We start from the raw sequence: 23989 nt of genomic DNA, 5'->3' as shown, positions 1-23989 counted from the left end.
GCATTTCCTTATTCTGATTCTTTGGTTTGCCAACCTTTCCTCTGTCTAATACTCCTTATTGCTGCCTGCCCTGAGCTTGGCTCATCTTTCGTCTTTCCCTCACTTTAGTCTATGGCTACAGTCAGCAGTTACAGCACTTGCGTGTTCGGGGGCTGCTACTTCAGAACCGCCTCCTAAAGTCCATCACGTCGCAGGGTGCAGTGGTGAAACTGGAGGTTGGTGTCTTAGACTTTGCACCCTGTACATGTCTCTGCCAAGCAAACTGGTGATTTGTAGGGTCCAGCATCCCTCCTGTGACACCGTGACAATTTGTTCAGGCCATTAACCCTACTGACATAGCATTATCTGATTCCGTGAAGGACCTGCTGCAGGGGATACAACAACAAGAGTACCTTCAATTTAAGGTTGAGGACTTTTTCGGAGGTGAACGCCTGAATGAACTTCAGTCTGCCATCAGCCAGACCCCCACCTCTGCAGCCACTTCTGTGACTCCAGCATCAGCTCCAGTTACAGTTTCTGTTTCCAGTCCCAACCTCCATGCCACCCTACTCCACTTTCCGTATACTTACTCCTCCTTGTTATTGTGGTTACCCAAGCTCTCTCTCGAGGATCCATAAGTTAATGTCAAATTCATCCTTTAGACTTTCCCACAGAACAATCCAAGGTGGCTTCTTTCATACCACTTCTCACAGGAGAGGTTCTAGCTTGGTCTTCATTGCTCTGGGAAAGAGACGTTCCTGTTCTAAGAGATTTAAACACCTTTCTGCAGAACCTTAGCATAGTATTTGATGAACAAGGCTATGCCTCCTCTTCAGCATGAGAAATCCTTCACCTTCATCAGCCCTCTCTCTCTGTTGGTCAGTATGACAAGAATTTCGAAAACTGGCAACATAACCTATTTTTGAACAACGTTGTTCTGGCAAGGCCTTATAGCCATATTGGCTTGCAATCTAAGTGTGGCTGTCCACACTTGATGATTTGGTGTCCCTCTGTATTCGAGTTGACACTTGCTTCAAGGAACAAGCTCAGGAGACTCAGAGAGTCTGGTGTTCCATCAAGCAGACCCTAAATTTCCGAAACGTTCCTCCTTCAACAATGGAGCCCATGCAAGTGGATCTAGAACAACGTTTCCAGAAAAATGCCCTTTCCCCCAAGTCCAGTGTACTCTGCTGGAAAATGCAACTATAATTTAAGCTTCCCACAGAAGACCCTAAACCCTGGTGCCTAAAGGAAATTAGGAGAGGGTTCCCCAGGGCAACTTATTTCCTCTCGATCTACAAAGATTATGTTTCCAGTGTTTCTCATGTAACACCATCACCATTTCTGGTCCCAGGTCTTTTAAGACCCTGGTACAGCTGGAAGTTTAAATAACAACAACTGTTGTTAGAGTACAAGATTCCTGTGGCTTCCCTACCAAAACCCTGAATTAGGTGAATAGGAAAGTCCTGCCTTGTAGCTTCCATCATGCCACCATTCCAATTACTATGGAGCTTGGGACTTTATATTCAAAAACATTCCTGGTTATACCTAAAGCAAGTCACTCTGTTCTGCTTGGGTTGCCCTTGCCCTGTAAACATGCTCCAGGCATTGAATGGTGCTGTAGAGACATCTGTGTTACCTGCTTCCCAGACTTTATTCTGTCCAGAAAATTTTATGCAAAGCCAAAAAAAATGTCTATTTAAACTTTCTGAAGTCCCATTTCTGGGTTATCGTGAGACCCCGCCTTTTGTCTCACGATCTCTATGCAAGTCTGTAAAATCACTTATCAATTAATATATGTGTGGGCAAAGTTTCTTACCATGCCAATTTGTAACACCATTCTATCATTGTTTTAAAGTTGCTTGTACCTTAATAATATTAAAATTTATACTGTTTTTATATACATCTACCTTTAGTCTATGGTGCCCTTTAGAAAAGCTTTTCTCTTTTCTTCCTCTAAGTATAGTCCAATTTCCGGACATAAAAGGCTTTGGCACCCAAACCAGTTAATTGGGACAATATGATTATACTATGTAATTGATGTTCGGCTAGCTGAATATAGAATATTACAATTTTGGCTCAAGAATTCTTGCTGGTTGTTCTATATATATTGAGCAATCACTTGAAACCGGGGAGTCTCATAATGACTGTACTTTTCTGTAAACTATATGGGGTATGGGGGCATTATTTGCTAATGGTGGGGTGACTAGTTAGGATGTCTGATTGTTTTTGGCATATAGTTTTGATACTCTCCCATTTGCATAAGTATTTAGATCCTTCACTTAGTTGTTAGTTGAAGCACCTTTGGCAGCAAAAACAGCCTTGAGTCTTTTTGGATGATGATTGGTACCCCTGGTTTGGGGGATTTTCTGCCATGACGTGGTAGTGCAGATCCTCAATTTATCATTCACTACCCTCTCTTCCACTCCCGTTTTCCCCCAACCCCAATGAATCACAGACCACTTGTTTGGGAGAAATTAGCCCGTTTAATAAATACAGCAACTCTTTTCATCACTTAAACATTTTCAACAACAAATTTCCATCACATTAGAGAAAACACAATTTCCCCCCAACCACTTTTACCTCTCAGCACCCCCTTTGCCCGGTTGCAGGACTTCGGGGGTGTTAACCTATTGACTCATCCTCCTGTTCCCAGACGCAGAGCCCTGCCACAAGAACGTGACTAATCCAGCAGTCCCTCGGCTCACTGAACCTCTATCGGCATTTTCACCACTGCTTTGAGAGGAGCTTCACTAGGTCCTCACACCAACACAACAGTTCCAACTATACTACCCCTAAGGATGCCAACCACCACATTTCAACCCAAATTACTGGGGTCTTCTTGCCAAACATTCCCCACTTCCTTTTTCTTCCTTTATAACCTCCTATTCTCTGCCCCTTCCATTCTGCTCCACCACCCTTTCCATATTTCCCTCACTTTTCTAGATCCATTCCAACAGCACGCCTGATCCCCCCTATTTCACTGCGCTCCCCAGGGTACAGGCTTTAACTTTCATAGTTGCAAATGCTCAGTCAGGTTGAATATGGCCCATCAGTGGACAGCTATTTTCAGGTTTCTCCAAAGATGTTTGATAGGGCTCAAGTCAGAAACAGCTCAGCAGTGATCATAAGAAGAGAAAATGGGGACATCTGAGCTAAATTAAAGTGTTGTAAAAGGTCTGAATACATATGTACTGAATGTAATGTGGTATTTTTTTTAATAAATTCATGTAAAAGAGAAAGCTAACACTTGTAGTATAGGAGAAAGACAGCACTGTACTATATAGAATTCCAGGGACCTGTATCTAATTTACATTTCACTATATGTCCCATAGTGAATAAGTGTGTTTTTGTTTGTTACATTTTTTTTAATATGGCAGGCATAAAAAATGTGAAAAATACAGTCTTGTTTATCCCATGTTTTCCTTTGTTTCCAGAATTATGACTCATGATTTCATACAGGGTGTGTATTTTCACTTTCCATTCCCTACATAACATCGTCAGATCAGAATCACACACTTGCTCAGTATCGGTCACTCCTTGTCTATCTGCAGAGAGGTAAGAACCGAAAATTGATATTAAAGTCTCAGAATAAGCTTGGTAATGATGGCGTTGTACCTGGATAATATCTGGCAATGAGGAGATTTCACAAATCTTGCATTTTAAGATGCAAAGTTTTTCAAACTGTTTAGTTTTATATAAATCCATTTGCATTTTGCTGCATTTTCATTTCTGTTGATGTGACATATTGTGATAAGTCAGGCTACAGGGATATCCGTACATTGTCACCTGGAAGAACACGTTCCTTCCCAAGGATTTCCATCATCTTTTCTTTATTATGATGAAAGCCAATACATGCTAGTACAGTGTGTATATGTCTGTAGAAAATATTCATTTCCTACACATATAGAGATTTATACAATTTATACATTTGAAAAACGTAATTTATATAAAAAGATACACTATTGTGGAGAGTCATGATATCTGAGTTGTTTGATCATACATCTATTATATTGAAGGCAGTTTCAATCTATTGGAAATTGCTCCTCTTGGGAAAGTTGTGCAGCCATGAAGTAAAGTAAAGTTAAATCTGCAAAACGCATAGAAACTTGGAATACTCCAGCAATGGGTATCCACGAGGGAGATCATTACTGCATTGTGAATATGTGTTTTAACTAGTTTGATATTTAATCAATAATATGGATAATATTGATAATATTTATCAAGTTGTTTATTTTATATAATGTGTAAAATAATTTAAAATATTGGTAATATAGGCCACAATTGGGTTATTCGCCTTTGTAAATATTTGCAATAAACGGGATGTGACCATGTGGACTCAACAAACCAGAATATATCATTTTCGATTTGTTATTTGAAGATAAGAGTCACCAAATCATATGTTGGTTGTCCAACTAAAACTGCAAGACAAAATCTTGCTGCAATCATTATAATTAGTTTTAAAAGTATTTCGTTATGGGGGATGGGAGCCCACCAGTATGTTGTAGGAAATGGTGTATCACCATTATTATTATTTTAATCTGAGATCTGGGACTTGTTTCTTTGTTTCATTATGAAGGTCTATTTAGCTCACCCTTTTCCTTCAAGGATTGTCTGTTGTTCAAAGTTGCTCTTTTCTTGAAAGGATTGCAGCGAGAGGATATTTCTTACCTTTTATTCTTCCTAAATCTAATTACCTTTGTTTTTTGTTTTTTTTTATTCCTTGTATATGCCTTTTAATAGGCTTAAAGTGTGTTTCTGAAAATGCTAAATAGTAGGATTTTTAGATCTTGTTCATCTATTTTGCAGTCTTCTTCTATATTGTGGTTCATTGTATTACATGGTTGTGGTTGCCAAGCCCAATTATTGATATTTAATTTGCTAAATTATCCTTTATTATATATTCCCACTGAGTTGTCAACCTGTATGGGTTGCTTCCTTTACTAGAGGTGAGTAGGGATGAGCAAGAATGCCTCTGGCATTCTCGCAAAAATTTCCTTGAACGATGGGTCAGCGAAATTTCGGCTAACTGATTTCCCAAAGCCATTAGAAGATCGAGGAAATCATTACGATCCCCGGCACTAGAGGTTAATTAACCTCTAGTGCCCGAGTCTTGCAGTGAAACTGCAAATGAACTCCCAATAGCCTGGTGACCGTGGGAACTGAACTGCAGATGAACTCTCAATGGAGAAACTCCATTGAGAGTTCATCTGCAGATTCACTGGAATCCCCGGGATCGCAGTAGATTTTCATGGCTGCAATCGTTAATGCAGCCCTGGGAAGCCTCCTATTTGCGATCCCCGGGTACTAGAGGTTAATTAACCTCTTGTGCTCCGGGATCACAGTGAATTCTCATTAGCTCTGAAAGCTAATTGCACTTTTATTAGTGTTATTCCAAAGCCAGGTAAAGATGCCAATGTGGCTAATTATAGACCAATTTCCGTGATTAATTGTGATCTGAAACTGATGACTAAAATTTTAGCGATTCGTTTGAGCTCTTTTTTCTTGGTTCATTTATTCACCCCGATCAAGTAGGTTTTATGCTTTTCAAACCAGCCTGACCAAATGAGGTGCATCATAGACCTGATATTCTTGATAAATGATAACTGGGATGGTGGCGGTAAGCGAGAGGCAATTCTTTTGGGCATTGATTTGCAGAAGGAATTCATTTGCTTCTCCTGGTCCTATATGTTTAAAGTTCTTTCTTTGGTAACATAGGCTTTGGTAACTATTTTTTTATCACCCTGAGAGCTGGGTGGCTTTTTCTCTTTTAACATTTACATCGAGAGGTACCAGACAGAGGTGTCCGTTATCCCCTCTTCTATTTGCTCTTGAGATAGAACAACTGGCTATAGCGATCAGGGAAAATAGAGATGTCAGGGGAACACGGTGTGGCATGAGGGAACATAAACATGCTCCATTTGCTAATGATATTTTCATGTATATTTCCTCTCCTCATGTCACTCTACCGAACCTTTTTAAAATTTTGGATAGATTTGGAGTGATCTCGAGCCTACATGTAAAACGGTCTAAATCCCAGACTCTTAATATAAATGTTCCTGAGCCCCAAATAGCTTTAATTAAAAAGAATTTTGATTTTCTGTTGGGAGGGTAACTCTATTCAATATTTAGGGATTCAAATAACCCCATCCTTCCAGTCCCAGTTCCGGGCTATATATACTCCATTACTCAAAAAAAAAATTGGGGGATCTGAATAATCGGGCGTCGGCCTCCTTTCTTGCCTGGGCCGTATGGTGGCAGTTGAGATGAATATTCTACCTTGGATGCAATATTTATTCCACAGTCTCCCAATTGTGGTCCCCTCATCAGTTCTAACTTCTCTTCAAGGGAAGGTTATGAATTATATCTGGGGGGTAAACGAAGTAGGATTCAGAGGAAAACCATGCTGACCCCACATTCCCAGGGGGCCCTCTTTCCATCATTACTACGTGGTGGCCCAAGATTCTCAGTTTTCATTATCCACATTACATAGAATAAAGCCTCATTGGGGAGATATAGAGGCTTCTAATGTGTTGCAGGGCGGTATAACATCTTTAATGAGAACTCCTAAGCTATTCAGGCAATATTAAAGGTGTCCTATGGGATAAATCTAAGACCAGATCTTTGCTCGGATCATGCTTCTCTGACCCCACTTTGGCACAACCAAGAATTTTCCCCAGAGAACTCTGCACATAGGTTACAATGGCGGATTGACAAAGCATTTGTAAGGATTCACGATATCTTAGATACACACAATGTGCTTAGTTGTGAATACCTCACTAGTTAAAAGGAACTCCCTTGCCAGGAATATTTCCATTGTAGGCAAATTCGGTCCTTTGTCCATTCTAAAATCCGTTTGGCCTCTCGCCTGCTGCGTCTTACTGCTTTTGAAAGCTCATGTAGATACGATATTCTGATGTCCTCCCAACATAAATTAAAATACATGTGTTTTACGCTCACCAGAGAAGAGTGGAGTGAAGTATCCTATTCGCTTTCAAAGATTTCTCTAAATTCTTCCCTGGTTGAGGCAAACTACAAAGTGACATTAAGGTGGTATCTGATGCCCGAGCGGCTTTCCAAATGTCATCCCTCAGCTTCCCCCGGGCGGAAACTTATCTGCTCCCATCATTGTTATTTCTTCCCCCCTGTTTCCCAGTCTTGTCCTCCCCTGTATGGTCTTTTGTGTTTGTTTATGAAATTTTTTTTCATTTCTATATTATATGCAGAAGTAACTGTAACATTGGGTTTTGGTTTATAACTTGATGATATGATGAGAAATATTTTGTGCCTTTGTTTTTTAACAGTTTTGCACTATTTTTGTAACCTTCTGTACAATTTGATACATGACTTGTTTATATTTTTCTTTATTGAAAAAAACAATAAAGACAATAATATGGAGGGGATATGGTAAACACAGTGCTGTAAAGTGAATCAAGAGATAAAAAGTATTAATTTTCTCATGTTTACACTGACTGACACGCCTAGTCAATTGATAATTCACTGCAATCACCAGGAATTGTGTGGCAGCTCTGGCACGGCTAGCACAGAAAAATATTCTATTTATTTAGCTGACGTTTAGATTGACTTTACTTATAACTAGTTGCCAATGTTTTAATGCTTAAATACACACTGTTTCTTATTACTGGAACAAGTGTGACCATTGGGGAAATTCCACTTCATTTCCAATAGCAACTGTATGGCCAACATTGTGAAAGCAAATTTTATCAACACAAAGCAAAAGAACAATAAAATCATGATACAAAATAAATCTGGCAGTAGCTCCACATTAAGGCAAAACTCCAGTCAGTACCTTTAAAGTCTCATCAACACCACCCCCCTGTGTAATGTCTATTCATTTGTGTTTAATTTATCTATATCCAGTACTGTGCAATTCCTATTCATAGACCCTGGGAGGAAAATCTATTCTCAGGAAGGGCCAATTAGAAGAATCAGGATTGTCAGTGCAGGAAAGGCAGGAAAGAATATCTACTGCTCTGACAGCTCCACCCCTCGTGATATTATAATGATATTATATATTAACCAAATAATCTCCGAGCCCCATCTACATCAATAAGAGATGAATCCTCCAGGGGATGGCACTGGCCCCATACATCAGTAAGTTACATGGCCGTGGCAAAATTTTATAATCAAGTATATGAGTGCGGGCTTGGGTTAGGGGAGAAGACAATATGGTATTCCCCTCTTCGTATATTCTGATCATCATCAGACATGAGTGTAATGAAATTCCTCTCCACTATTCTTTACCGCCTTTGGCCCTCTTCAACCAGAGGTGTTTAGGTTTTAAATAAGGAAATTGTGAGGGAAAGTGGAACTAAGAAGTTTTATAAAGTTAAAACTTTTCCAAATCTAAAACTCCAATTCTAAACATAGAATCCTCCTCTTGTGTTCTTTAGCAGTGGAGTGTATGCATCCAGGAGATGTATGTTCATGTATAAGTATCAGTACACCTGACCTGCATCCCATTGCTGGGGAACCAAGAACATCTCCCACCCACATGGGTGCAATGGAAGGCAAACCTTTAAATGAGTTTCATGCATTTTGGGTGATGTAGAATAGACAAACATTTATAAGGGGAACATAGTCCCTTGACATTCCAGGACATGCACACTTTAAGTACATAGTCCCATTCCAATTCAAACAGGGTGAATGCAAATTATAAATATTATATAATAATTATTTACTGCTTGGAGTTTTAGATTAAATACACTTTTTTTTAGATAAGAAGCAAAAATGGAAGCTCCAATATGTTTAATTGAAAAACTTCAAGATGGAAGACTCCAGGTTAATGCTGAAGCCATTGAAATCCTGTCCAAGATAAAGCAGCCATTGGCGGTGGTGGCCACGGTTGGAATGTATCGTACTGGAAAGTCTTATATGATGAACAAGTTGGCTGGCTTTGAAAAAGGTGAGAGGACCCATCGGGTGCTAATAAGGGGTTCATGTGGGTGACTTATGCAGTATGAATCTGCAATACATGCAGAATTTTTGTTCTATGGAATCACCCTGCAAGGACAGACAAAAATGGCAGAAATGTCCTCAACTTTCCCATTCTTGCTCTAGTTTTGTAGTTCAGCATAACAAAAGCTGATTAGTCTTTGATTGAGTTTTAGTAAAGATCAGAAGGTATGCTTTGCATTGCTATAATTACCAGCCAAAATCAAAGATAATTGTTAGAATTTACATAAAATGTAAAAAAATTTTAAAGGCAGTCACTAAAATCTTACCTTGAATAATGCAATGCCTTATCATGCTTTAAGGTGCACTGTGACAGGGCAATTGATTTTATTTGAATAGACTGATGCTGCTCTTTGACAAAACATGGGACCTTTTTTACTGGGTATCATGCTGAAATTCACATTTGGTGCATTGGGGGATTTTTAATTTCAACTGCATTGCAAATCAATGTAACAGCATGTTGGGGTATGATGTCATAACAAATGACATCACACTCGATTTATAAATATGAAGGGGCCATGACATCACCCATAAGGTTTTATGTGGTTGCAGGTTTCCAGCTGGGTGCCACCGTGCAGGGTAAGACCAAGGGTATCTGGATGTGGTGTGTCCCTCACCCCCGCTTGAAAGAGCACACGTTGGTCTTGCTGGACACAGAAGGTCTGGGGGATGTCCAAAAAGTAAGTTATGGCCAAATGCCTCTTTAATAGGGATGGGCAAATCTGAAAACAGCGGGTCTCGCACCGTGTGAGTACAGACAGATAAGACAGGTGACTTAATAATAAAACAACTCACACAGGTAGTAATTATGCATTTAGGTGACTGACCCAATGGTAACACGAGCATTTTAAAAGCCAATCATAGAGAAGCCAACAAAAAATACAAATGAACAGAAAATAATCAGAATATATATACATATATATAAAATTTTCCTGGTATCTGTTAAAAATAGTAGAGTGTCCCAAAGGTTGAGAAGTACACTGAAGAGCAAAATATTGCTGCTTTCGGGCCCTACCACCAATTTCACTGATCTTGCTTAACACATGAACTCCAAGTAACATGGTAAGGTTTTTTTTTTACAGGGGAACAAGAAAAACGACACAAATATTTTTTGCCTGTCTGTCTTGCTGAGCAGTGTCCTGGTCTACAACAGCATACGAACTATTGATGAAGATGCAGTTGAAAAGCTCCGGTATCCTTTAAATTTGACCTCCTTCAATCTTGCACTGATTCCCCTCATTAACTAAAAATACACCGTGAGATTCTCATGATGCACATTAGGAGCTGCAGCAAGTCAGAAATCACCCACCACATTTTCTGACTGGCGGATATCCAGCATCATTCAGCCATTCCCTCATCATCCATCATCAACTTCATTTTAAATCCTACTTAGATTGCCATACTGTTTGTTCAAGGTTTCTGGGACTGGGAGGTTGGAAGGATGGGTCCGAGAGGGAGGAAAACTTGGTTTCCCAAACACTCATATATTGAAAGGTGGAAGAGTAGGTCCAATTGAAATAAAGGACTAAATGTGGTAACAGGACAGGAGAACTACTTCTATCTGTGGTGACCTGCCATACTGCAGTCATGAGGACTCAAAGCCTCAGGGAGGGTGACACAAAGAGACAAAACTGAGGTCTATACAGTAGAGTAGGGGTTTACTATTGGGACAATAAAGAAACAGAGAGAACAGAGATTGGGGGCAAAATTTGTGGGGTGACAGACAATTTGATGAGCTGGTACAATGGACTCCTAAACAATTTTGAGACACAGTCTGAATTGCTCAAAGATCCTTGATATGTTGTCTGTTTTGTAATTTTTGAGCCAAGTCCGTAGTTGTTGAAGTAGTTGAACTGAAAAAAAAGGGTCCAGCTTGCTTTGCTCCCTCAATGATTTTGTGGGCTGTAAAAACTCCATTCAGAGAGCCTCCATTCAGTGATTGCCAAGTCCATATATAGTTTCTGGCTGTCTATGTCAAATTTCCAGACGTAGAAGGCACATAAGCCCCCAACAGGACCTAAGTAAGCAAGTGTTTGCTCCTGGGGGACAAGGATTGGCAAGCAACCTCCTAGGCAGACAGGGATATAGAAAGAGACTAGGATTGGAGAAGATACCAAGGGGAAGGAGGTGAGTCCTGGTACTAGGTAAATGGTCATGCATTGAAAGGCAAAGATTTGATCCATAGTCAAAAAGAGTTAGAGAGAACAAACCAGAGGTCAGCCATAGGAGGTGAATTAGCAATATTCTATAATGAGCAATGTGGCCATGTTCAAGTACGCCATTGTGCAGGCACTAGCCAGTCAAGGGCCAGGGTGCAGGTTCTTCACATTCTCATTGTTTAACTGACTTCTATAGGTAAATATTCAATAAATGAAAGGAGTGAGTGAATGTTCAGAGATGACCGGTTGTTCAGATTCACACACGGGGTGTTTAATATTCTGTTTTCACTGAAGGGTATTTTGATTGTCCAAGGTTGAGGTAAGATGAATGTACAAAACCTTCAAGATAAAAACATTTCACTTACAAATCCTTAACTATTAATCAGTTTTGTAGGGGAGTTGGCTGAATTGATTAAAGTAAGATCTGGGGATAATGAGGATAATGAGTGTCAGTTCTCCAGACATTTTCCTTCTTTCATCTGGTTGGTGAGAGATTTTACCTTGAACCTGGAGATGGATGGAAAGGAGATAACAGAGGATGAATACCTGGAGAATGCCTTGCTACCTGGTGAATGTCAGCTGACAGCAATTGTTTCAGGTTGGGTGTCACTAAATATGTAAACCAAATAATTCATACATTTCTGCATTTCTTATTCATCTCTCAGATTATTTTTGTTGTGTTGTTGGATTACTCATCTTGAATTAGGAATAGTCTCTTACTGTAAAACCAAATTATTGGTGATTTTTGCACGGAACCATTGGTCCTGAGATTGAGTACAGGAAGTGACCGACAAAAAAGGGTCCAGGTTCCAGGAGGAATCAGTCCATAGGAGTGCTACAACTGTTAATGGTCATCAATTCATGGAAGGTTGCAGATTGTAGTGTGTTATAGTAATATTTATTTTAACAGCTCTCCACTCACCTAGTGCACCACAATTCACAGATATGAATTTTCTGGATATTATGATGCACCATGTTAAATAACCATTATGTTTATTGTTTTTGTTGCCACATGCCAGCCTGTGTGGACCATGCCAACCTGATTGCTATAAAATGGGAAACCATTGATCTGGTTTTCATGTGTCATTCCCTTTCCAAAAAATCCCCTAAGTGCATAGGAATCCAGATTCCAATATCTCACAGGGAATGACACATGCATCGCGTTCGTGTCCTCCGTTGTAACCAATGGCACTGGCATCATCAGTAGACTTTCCATTTTTTCTTTCATTTTTTTAGAAACTTATTTTACTGTTACACAAGGACAGAAAGTGGATGGAAATCCTTCCAGAAGGAAACAGGCCACACAAAAATAACCTGATAGGGGTTTTATTTTAAACCTTTCTCTATCTAAAGCAAAACAAAATTTTGGTTTTACGTGCATTTTAATATTTATACTTCAGTGCATGCCACCATGGCTTTCCCACACACCACCACAGTTTTATAAAACTTCAACTTTTCTATGTAAAAATAAACTTTCTGTGATGTAGCTGCTATTTTTGTTCTGTCTCTAATTTTGCATTGGTCTATCCTAAAAGCGGAGGAAACAGAGGAGACCTCAATGCGTATTCACTCCCAACATGCCATCCGCATGTATTTCAACACCCGTAAATGTTTTGTGTTTGACTCTCCGACTGGGGATAAAAATATTCTGCAGAGGATGGACGAGGTGTCAGTGGAAGATCTCAGCTCTATCTTCGTAGAACAGTGTCAGAGATTCTGTGAATACATTTACAAAAACGCTGAAGTTAAATACCTGGATGACATCACACCGGTGTCTGGGGAAAGTGAGTTCATTTATTCCTCCAGAGGTTGCTATTATTTTATGAATAATCCCTGTTTTAAACTATGTTTAAGTCAAATATTCAAAATAAAATCAGTAAAAAATTACAAAATAGAATAAAACAATAATATATTGGTTTCTACATACGCACTCAGTGGCATTTTCTCTGTCCTTCAATACTTCTCTTGAGGCTCAGCTTCTCTTGATAGTCACAAACTGCTTCATGATCCCTAGTTTGATGAGGAGTAGAGGCTCATGTATAGTATTTGGCTTCACAAGATGTTCATTCTCAATGTTTTTACATCAAGTTCCCAATGCCATTTGCCTTGGCCGATCTCTTCCTGCCCAGCGTTGGCTTCTGTCTAAGACTGTCCCACCGACTAACAGGAATTCTCGGTGTAGCCTCCTTGCTATCCTAAAAGTATAGATAGGATATTACTCCAAATAGTCCACTCACAAACCTTGTATTTTAGTTTCGCCTGTATCGAGCTCAAATTATTATACTGCTCTTTCAGGTGTACTGAATGGCCAACAATGTGAGGAAGTTTCATTTAGATTTAATATTTAGGTTTAACCTTTAGGATTTATTTTAGGAGTCAAAAAACAACCTCCATTTCTTTCCATCCTACTCCAAATTGAACATTTTCATCAGCCCAGGACCTTAGTTGCAGTAAACTCAATTTTCAAATTTAGTGCCTCAAAAAATATAGGAAATGAAAACTTTGGCAAAATATTTTACATCTCAGGACTGTGTAACAAAAATGGAATGAGGACGAACAATGAGAAAGATGGAGAAAGAGAGGAAGAGAGTAAAATAAAGTGAAAGGAATGAAAAAGGAGAGAAGGTAGTGATAAATGAAGGAAAAAGGATGGAGAATGGAAATGGGATGGAAAAGGAAGATTCAGAAGGAGATAAAGAGAAGAATGGAGTGAAGGAGGGCGGAGGAGAGTGAGGAGGCAAGGCAAGAGGAAGAGGGAGAAAAGGGCTGGGAAAAAAAAAAGAGGGCAGGATGGAGAAATCTTATATAAATAATACTTTATTTATTTCCTATTCATATTATTAAAAGCATTTCTGCACTATTATTTTACTAAATAATAACCCGGGCTAACGGTGTTGAAGGTCCACTATATTTTATTTTCTAAAGCATGATTTGATGGGTGAGCCATTAAGATAAGATGGTTTTGGTAAAATGTTTGTGATCTCTTCAAGCTTTTGATGTGGACAATGCTTGAGCACAAATATTCTCCTTCCTTTTATCCTATGTATAGTACTGGGACAGCTCGTGTATAAGTACACCGAAGCCCTCTCTTCATCCGGCATTGTGTGTATGGAGGACACAGTGATAAGAATATCGGAGGAGCAGAACAAAGCGGCTGTCCAGGAGGCCACTGAGTACTATGAGAAGAGGATGAAAGAGAGAGTTCATTTCCCTACAGAAACACTTGAAGAGTTTGTAGAGATTAGTGCAAAGTGTGAGGAAGAAGCTCTGGAGATATTCATGAAAAGATCCTTCAGGGACTCTGAACTTAATTTCCACAAGCAATATATGGTGAGTCTATTTTCCCTTTGTAGCCATTCTCTGTTTATATCTAGTCCTAAAATGTTTTTTTATTTAGTATGTAATAGTTGGGACAGTTCTAACTCTTGTAAATCGTATTGCTGTCTGGATATCCACTGGTAGGATTCTCCTGATTTGTCCATTTTCCAGGAGTCTCTTGAATAGAATGGCAAACATTCCAGTGAGGACAGTTGTTCTGATAACAATAATAGATAAATAAGACAGGAAGAAAAATGGGGTTTAGGTATACCTTAGTTGTGGTATAAAATATTGTATTTGTTTTTCTCTTTTTTATGGCGGTAATCATCCCAAACTCCCCGTCAATAGTACCTGGGATCAACAAGAGTTCCATGTTTAGATATTTACCTTTGAATTTTGATAGGACAAACCATCATCACCTCTCATCATTTTACTTCCAAACAGAGGAATATTGAGGAGAAAAAGAAACATTTTTCTAATATGAATGAAACAGAATCTCGCAATTACTGTGATCAGCTAATCAAAAAGCATTCCGGAGACCTTGAGGAAGCTTTAAAACAAAGTTTGTATTCCAAACCAGGCGGGTACAAGAAGTTTCAGGAAGATATAAAACTGATACAGCAAAGATACAACAGTGAACCAAGAAAAGGTGTAGAGGTAGGTATTAGTAACACCTATCTAAAAGCTATTTTACAAAAAATTCCATTTGGGGACACTGACATCACATCCATGACGGTGACATGCAGTAGCGGTCTCAGGGTTTCGGTGGTGCTGTATCCTAAGGGAGTATTTGAGCACCCAAAGTGTATAGGGGTGTTATATGAAGGCGTAGTAAGGGAGGAAGACATGTGACTGGTAATGTGCAAACAAACGATGGAGCAAAGCTTATCAGATATCATCAAGTTGGATTGGGACAAGGTTGAAGGGGAAAAATAATTCATTTTAATGGAAAGTTGACTTGTTCTTTTACCCATGTCATGCCCCCATGTCAGGCAAGCAGAGGGCGGGGAGGAGGGAGTGTGTGTGCTGTGGGTGCCCGGAAATAAAGCGATTTCTCTGTGGTTGCTGAACAGACATAGGTAATGTGATAGGGGACATCACAGTATATAAACAGAGAAAGAGAAAAAATATTAACAAAAGATCAACACACTGTATAAACATATCATATGCTATCATCCAATAATCCAAGTAATTTAGAACAGGATTATACCACAGAAGGATTGGTTCTTTGACTAAATTTGTAATTTGACAATATGTTGAAAATATTACACTGTACATGTTAAGGGTGCAGAAAGGAAGTTGCACATTGCTAAACAATAAATTATTATACAGTATTGGGTTTTACTCAGTGATTAATGAGGATCAGTACTATACACATAACAGCTAAATTGTATATTTCAGGTAAGCCATAAATAAAATTGCACTAATGGTTATTTGGGCAGTAGTCTCTCAATTAACAAAGTATCTGTGACGGTAAACTTCTCCATTGGGTATGAGTATGCATTGGGCCTCCAGTGATACAGTTATATTGGGAGCAATGGCCACATTTAAAGGTACCCTTGATGAGGAGACTTGAATCACTCGATTCTAGACTAAAATTACTATTAAAAAGCCGATCTTTTAACAACGGTACTTTGTGATAAACAATTTTCAGTGTGTCACTTTTATTTTTTTTTTTTATGAGTCAGAGAATAGAATATTCCAATGTTTTGAACAAATATGACAGAAAATAGTGTGATGTTTGTGATAACATGTAATAACACAAGTGACTTTGGGTTTAGTAGAGTCTTTAAAGAGTACTTCTTGTCGGTCAAACGATCCAACTCATTTATTTTAGGAGCTTTTTAGAATAGCCCCATTCCACATATTGGTTTTAATTTTTGCTTCCTAAACTCATCAATTTACTACTTATTATTAGGGTATAATTTGCAGTGTTTGTGTAGAACAGAATTGAAACATTTTTGCTTCCTGTTTATAAGTTACATTAAATGAAATCATATTATGGTCACCGCTACCCAAATTTTTCTTTTATATGCACATTTGTTATAAGTTCTGCATTGTTAAAAAGAACTAGGTCCATCAGGTTAATATTCTAGTTGGGGCTTCTATAAACTGTACCATAAAATTATCTTGTAATACATTCATAAATTTCCACCCTTTTTGCTGTACCAGTCAGGATAGATAAAATCACTCAATACTACTACTGTCCCACGCTTTGCAGCCCTTTCTATCTGTGCTAGAAGTTGATTTTCTATTTCTTCCTTAGCACTGGGGGGCCTATAACAGACTCCAATCATTGTGTGTTATTCACCCTCACATTCACCTCCCCCATAATGCCTCAACCTCATCTCTTGTTCCATCCGCAATTTATTCTTTTACATTCACTTTTAGATCACTTCTCACATACAGACACCACCACCCTTCCATTTGACTCTGTCTTTATGAGAGTATACCCAGGAATATTGGCAGCCCAGTCATGTGAAGAACAAAGCCAGGATTCAGCAATACCAACTAAGTCAAAATCCTTTTCACTCATTAAGGCTTCCAACTCCCCTATCTTGTTTGCTAGACTTCTAGCATTGGTGAACAGGCTCTATAAACCATTGCTGCTTTTACCATCATTGTTTGCCAAATACTTTTGTTTTTCAGTACAACTAGTACTACACAATCCAATGTTTGTTTGTAACATGGGAAGCTCCTCACAATTATCCATAATCCTCCCCCCAACTATCTGCAATCCCCCCTCCACTAGTGTCTGACCCCTGACTAACCCTTCTGCCACCTTATTTACCTGTCCCACGCCCCTCTGTCCTAGTTTAAATATTCCTCCACCTTTCCCCTAAATCTTTCCCCTGGCACAGCAGACCCCTTTCCATTTAGGTGCAAACCATCTCTGGCATACAGGTTGTACCCCAATGAAAAGTCAGCCCAGTGCTCTATGAACCCAAACCCTTTATTATTAATATTATTAATATTATTATTATTATTAATATTATTATTAAACAGGATTTATATAGCGCCAACATATTACGCAGCGCTGTACATTAAATAGGGGTTGCAAATGACAGACAGATACAGACAGTGATCCCCTTCCCTTCTACACGAGGACTTATGCCATGCGTTTAGCTGTCTGGGCCTCATTGTGTATTGTGCATTGCAGAGGCAATATTCCAGAGAATTTGATATAAAAGTATTGGGGTATGCAATGAGATTGCTATGATTGCTTTATATGAGTACAGATTTTACATATTGCTTTGATTAGGTGTACAATGACAGAAAGTAATAACAAAAAAATATAACCATTGGTTCTCACTTTTCCCCAACATATTACAGGCAGAGTCGGTTCTAAATAACTTCATAAACTCCAAAGAATCTCTCAGAATATTCATCTTGGTGACTGATGAGACTCTGACTGAGCTTCAGAGACAAAACGAAGGTAAGTCACCATGGAAAATTCTACAATAGGATATAAAGTAACAAAAGTGTAAAAGGGTCACCTTACCTGAAGAGGAAGGCTGGAAGAGCCTCGGTGTGGAGACAGGAGGCAGAACGGGGCCAAGTGAGGGTGGCACAATGATTCCAGGCACAGGTCAAGGCAGGTGGCAGACAGACGTGTTCAGATGTCAGGCACAGGTCAGGTCAGAAATCACAAGGAAACAATGCAGGTTATCAAGGTAGTTGGTGCAAAGTCACAGCACAAGTCATCATTACTCCTGAGACTAAATTGCCTCTGCCCTTTAAGGAGGTCCTCCTCCCTGGGCTGTGTCAGTGTGACCAAGACAGGAAGTGCTGCATGTTCTGTCAGCCAGAGATAGGGATATTAGTATTTTTTATATAGCTAGCCATACACCAAATATATACTGTTCATGTATTGTCCCAATCAACTGGTTTGAAAGTCAAAGCTTTTTTTGTCCAACAATTGGACTATGCTTTAAGGAAAGAAGGAGAAAAGGTTGGCTTTTTTGAAGGCATGGGGAATTGGTGATTATGTATAAAATTCTTAAAAATAGTAACAAAGCAATGTAGCAAAATTGAATAATAAAGTATTTTATCCACACTATTTTTAGTGATAAAAAAAATCACAGACTTGCATATGAGTAATCAATCAAGAAACGGGGTCTCACCCAACGCGTTTCGCCCAGATGGATACAGAGACCCTAGGATCAATTAAGGTCACATTTATTTTGGATATATAGATAACAATATTTTTGTACGTATTTGTACAGAATAATATGATTAAAGAGACAGCAACTCTTGCAGCAATCAGGACATTTAGAAAAACTGTGAATATGATAAAGATAAAGACTTACTATATTAAAGTGCTGGAATGATGCCAGTACAATGATAATGGAAGATCAATGGTTGGTGTAGCAATTGCAAAGGTGTTTGGGTGCTGAAAAAAGGAGAATATTATGTATAAAGAAAATCAACCATCATAGGAAGGATAATTAGATTAATTCATAAATAGAAATGTCTTACTTGGGTATCTCAGGTAAAAGCTTGATGGTATATTTGAAGTTTATAGCTTTCTAGGGGTGTTGATATGAGATAAATCTGAAGTGTACAATAATAAACATTAGAGTATATAATATTATTAAGGAAGAGATAGTAGATTGATGTTGATTATTATAATATAGGATACTCTCAGTCAATCAAATATATATTGTTGCTTGTCAATTATAGATACATTATGAGTTCATTGTTCCCATAGGGCTATCACTATATTACGGAATTGATAAATCAAACTATAAATAGGTAAACCTATTACTAGCAAATACATCTGATCTAATTTGTATTCTAGGGGATATATGGTGGCTCAGAGGTTAGCACTCTGGCCTGGGTCCCAGGTTCAAATCTCGGCCAGGACATTATCTGCATAGAGTTTGGTTCTCCCCGTGTCTGCTTGGATTTCCTCCATGTACTCCGGTTTCCTCCTACATCTCAAAAACATGCAGTGAGGTTAATTGGCTTCCTCCCAAAAAATTGACCTTGGACTGTATAAATAACATATGACCACAGTAGGGACATTAGATCGTGAGCTTCTTTGAGGGACAGTTAGTGACACAACTTTGGACTTTGTACAGCGCTCCTTAATATGATGGTGCTATATAAATACTATCTAATAATAATAATATCAATACCATAATGAAAAAAGGAAAAGATTACTAACCATGCACGTTTTTATGGGTGGAGCTGCAGCAGTTGTCAAAACGGAGAACTGCCGCTGCCGCTGGTAATGGCTTCAATAGATGAATTACTGTTGACAAGCTAATTACCACTGGGTAGGCACATACGTAGTAAGCTATCGAGGATGAAATGTCAAAGGAGATGAATCCCCCTGCGCATGCGCATCCGCCCTTCAATAAAGGTGTTTATAAGTAAGATTGGTGTTATTAGCAGCACACGCGCAGGAGAATTGTATTGGTCTGTTGTTATTAATCTATGTCATGGTGCTGTGAGGGAACTAAAGAGAATGTTAGTGTTTTATTCAACTGACCATAACTTCGATAGATCTATAGACCTAGGTGAAATTCATTATCCTTTCTTTAATGTATAAAATGATAGTATATAATTTAATGCTAAAGTTTCACACAATTTAAATGACTGAATTCATATAAAATATAATATAGACATCTTTTTAATATTCCTTATCATTTTCTACCATTCATTTTAAAATTAATTTAGGGTTCATTTAGTGGTTCCATTAGTACATTAATATTGTTCTATCTTGGTGGCTTGTAGATGAATTGTAATAAATTAAGTGATTGATATATAATAAAATAATGAAATAATGGGGTAAAAGGTGGCCTTTTATCAGTGTATATTAGTTACTTTGATGTCCAGGTTGATACAAAAGTTGCTGAGCAAGAAAAGCTTAAAGATAAATTAATTTAATTTGGCAATTATTCATAACATTTGTGCATTATTTCTATTATATTGCTGACAAAAATATACACATATATACATGGAACAGTTAATATATCTACATCATCAATTTAAAAAGGAGGTCTCTATTGTAACTTTAATATATTCCCCATCTCCATGTCCTCACTCACCCTAAATAAAGTGGAAGAGAGCTTCCCCCAAGGGAAAGGAGATTTTCTCCCAGAGGGGTCTCCTCCAAGAGGTGGGTCCAGGCCCGTTTGTGGCTTTCACATAGTCCTAACGATGGAGAGGAAAGTTGGCGATGGGCACTGATTTGTGCCGTCGCCATCAATGTCTGACACCAAGGTGTAGGTCCCTCATAGGGCATGGACCACAGAAGGGAGTGTAATATAACAAATTAAAATGCTTTATTAGCTTTTGGTTGACAACCTTCAAATAATTTGTCCTTGTTCATGAGGTGAGTATTGAAATATATAGGGTATCCCTGATATGTTTACATTTACATTTCCAAAGCATATCTGAGACTATTACAAAGTGTTTAAAGTAATGGATATGTTAGTGAGGTGATTATAGGAATGGTTTGAATTAAATCATATTGTTTAGTCCTGGGGTGTGTGATTGATAAATCCATTTAGTTTCCATTTTAGAAGTTTTATCAATGTCCCCACCTCTGATGTTTGGGGGAAGTTGTTCCAAGACTGACAAGAGATGGCTCTATTGTCAAAACTGTGGACCAAACCCACACGATGACTTACTGGTGTGGTCATTATTTTTCAATACTTATTCGTTATTCAAGTACAAGTGTTCGTACATACGTTTTCTAAGTGTTCTCTTAGTTTAACCAACATAAAATGTTCCACATATGCAGAAGATTATGTAAATAATTCCGAGTGATGAGCAGGTAACATTCTGTCTAATCTTATGTGTGTGGTTATTAGGAAGGGTGAAGCTGGATTGTTCGTTAAGCCATGGACCCCGGAGACATTGTCCACATCTGTGGGTGGCTAGGTCGATGTTCATTAAAGAGGTTTATATGCTTGTCACTGCAGTGTTCTAAATTAGATATAATTCTACAAATTAGAGATGTACATTTAGTGCAGATTCACAGATATCACCAGGTTCACCAACCTTCTTTCTTTAAAGATCAAACTTTCTCTCTCTTTGTATTGTGACTAAATAGGAAAAGATCCCGGACGAGCCCCCAAATATTAGGGTGATTCTCCAAAATCCTTTTCTTGTCCAGGTCATTGTCATCCTCCACATCAATCACCATGATCACACTGACCTTCCTTGGAGACACAAGGCAACAGTCTTGGTAGCATCACATTGCAGACATGGGAAGGAGCTGAATGAGCACTGATCTCTGCATGCAGAGTAACATTTATGCATTGCATTAAACTTCAGATAAACAGATAAATACATGGATATCACACATCTAAGGAATCTGTTAATGAAGGTTTGAATTTCTATTTACCATTTCCTAGAGTCTCACACATCCCATCTGGCAGGAGAGAGGTCCTGCTGTAATAAGATAACACGTACAGATCTTGTATTTACTGCAACCATTTGATTGGACAGTGAAAGGAGACGCAACGGAATGATTAGTTCATTTCTTGGCCCTGCTCCACAGATACTCCAAAAGGCTAATACTGGGCTAAATGTACTTCAACTGCTTTAATAAAAATAACAAAATAAGATATGTTACTGTACAAGGTTTCATTATTCTTGCAGGTTTATCTGCCTATGGACTTGCCTGAAGGTACATTTTTAGCTTACGAATCTAAAAAAAATAAATAAATTGATGCTGATGCCGATGTCCCCCTACATGACCACTAAACTCCTTGTACATGCTCTTATCATCTCCCGTCTGGACTACTGTAGCCTCCTCCTCTCTGGTATTTCACTAACCCGACTCTCTCCTCTACAATCTATTATGAATGCTGCAGCCAGACTCATCCATCCTTCCCTTAGAATCAAATTCAAGCTCCTGTGCTCCTGTCTTCAAATCCCTTCACAGTTATTGTCCCACTTACATTGCTGACCTGGTAAAAAATAAACTCCCCCACCCGCGCTCTCTGCTCCTCCAATGACCTCCTAATGACTTCCTCACTCATAACCTCATCACACGCACGGATACAAGACTTTTCTAGAGCTGCCCCAACTCTCTGGAATGGTCTTCCTCGTCCTATTCGGCTTGCTCCTACTTTCTGCTCATTTAAAAGAGCGCTCAAAACCCATTTTTTCAAACTTTCCTACCCATCTTCTTCTAGCCTCTATCACTGAGCCACCGTACTGCCCATAAACACATTGGCTGTATTGCGTTTGTGTATGAATGTATTCAGTTAATTATGTTGACTCTGTTCGTAGGATTTCCTATTGTGGCAGCCACTGTTTTTCTGCTAATCTCTGGCCCCCGAGCTGTCACTGCAGTTCAGTTTTCACTGCAGTTCATCCAGTAATCTCCACAATGCACTGCACATTGCCTTCTACATTTGCTTTAACATGGGCCAGAAAAACATTCGGCTTTAGGGTGACATTTATTCACCCTCCTCCTCAATTAGCACAATATAAGTTAGTAACATATATGTAAAGAACCAACAAAAGAAAGGGGGTCGGAGGCTAAGTTCATTTAAAGCAATAATTATGTATTGATAATGATAGCTCATAAATATTTATAGTATAGTCACATAAAATATCACCAGTCCCGTTACATCATCACAGGATTGGAATATTCATACTAAACACAAGTATTCCTAGCAAGGTCACAACGGGTGACTTTTACAGTCTTGTTTTCCCCGATGCGTTTCACTACAGTTGGCTTCTTTAGGGGTATAGTTTGTGGACCATATGGGCTTTATAAGTGGAAGTATAATACATTGAAAACATAAATAATAAAATGAATTCAAATACAAAATATATCAACATTTCCATAATACATAAACGGAATACTGTTGACATGGTATCTGACGACATTTGATACATACTGTATATATGAAGGTGAGTAGTTTTATTGTTAATACCAATAATGTAATAACAAATCCATAATGGATCAAAGATAGATAATCATGATTGTAAACATACTAATAGTGCCCAGCAATAGCCGTTACTATATCATGTAATCTTTAAGTTATTTTTTAGAAACAAGTCAAGTACTTGAGTGGGTAAAGCTGAATATTAATGTACAATCATTACAAATAAAAGGGGGGTATATTTATTACTGGAAGGGTCTTGCAGTATTTAAAAGGTACAGAATGTTAAGGACAAATAAACTGGTAGTAGCAAATAAATGTTATAGCTAACTATATGTATGTATCCAATCTGATATTACATGTTAAAATGTTTGCATAAGACGTAGGCGTGCCATCTTTCTTAAGGATAAAGGAATTCATAGGTGCCAAAGTTTTAAATTGCTAGGTATGTCCCCTTTCTCCATGGTGAAGAATATATGAATTCCTCATAAATTAAGTATGGTAAGGATACACAGAGCTTAAAGTGCTTGAATTATTCTAATCTAAATTGGGGGATGTATCAAAGAGGAAAAAATCTATAGATGTTATGTTCAATACGAGTATCTATTGAAAAGTTCAAGAGTAATGGAAAGTTCAGGATAAGATTCTTACCAGGGGTGGATAGAATAATTCAATGCTTGCAGATTCAAAGTCTGAAGTCTG

General features: G+C 38.4%; 1 protein-coding gene across 1 annotated transcript; it reads left to right on the top strand.

The window, feature by feature from the left end:
- Positions 1-20: 20 nt before the first annotated feature.
- LOC140334677 (guanylate-binding protein 4-like) lies at positions 21-22777 on the top strand. Its single transcript, XM_072416917.1, has 11 exons — positions 21-215; positions 3417-3537; positions 8718-8905; positions 9508-9635; positions 10038-10147; positions 11501-11712; positions 12650-12898; positions 14164-14444; positions 14877-15089; positions 17766-17868; positions 22686-22777. Exons 3-11 carry the CDS (start codon positions 8731-8733, stop codon positions 22775-22777), a joined length of 1563 nt encoding a protein of 520 aa, XP_072273018.1. The 5' UTR covers positions 21-215; positions 3417-3537; positions 8718-8730.
- The last annotated feature ends 1212 nt before the right edge of the window (positions 22778-23989 follow it).

This window comes from Pyxicephalus adspersus, chromosome 7, assembly GCF_032062135.1.
Source record: "Pyxicephalus adspersus chromosome 7, UCB_Pads_2.0, whole genome shotgun sequence".
Classification (NCBI taxonomy): Eukaryota; Metazoa; Chordata; class Amphibia; order Anura; family Pyxicephalidae; genus Pyxicephalus; species Pyxicephalus adspersus.
The sequence above is the reverse complement of the archived record's forward strand: the minus strand, read 5'-3'. Positions and strand labels throughout refer to the sequence as shown.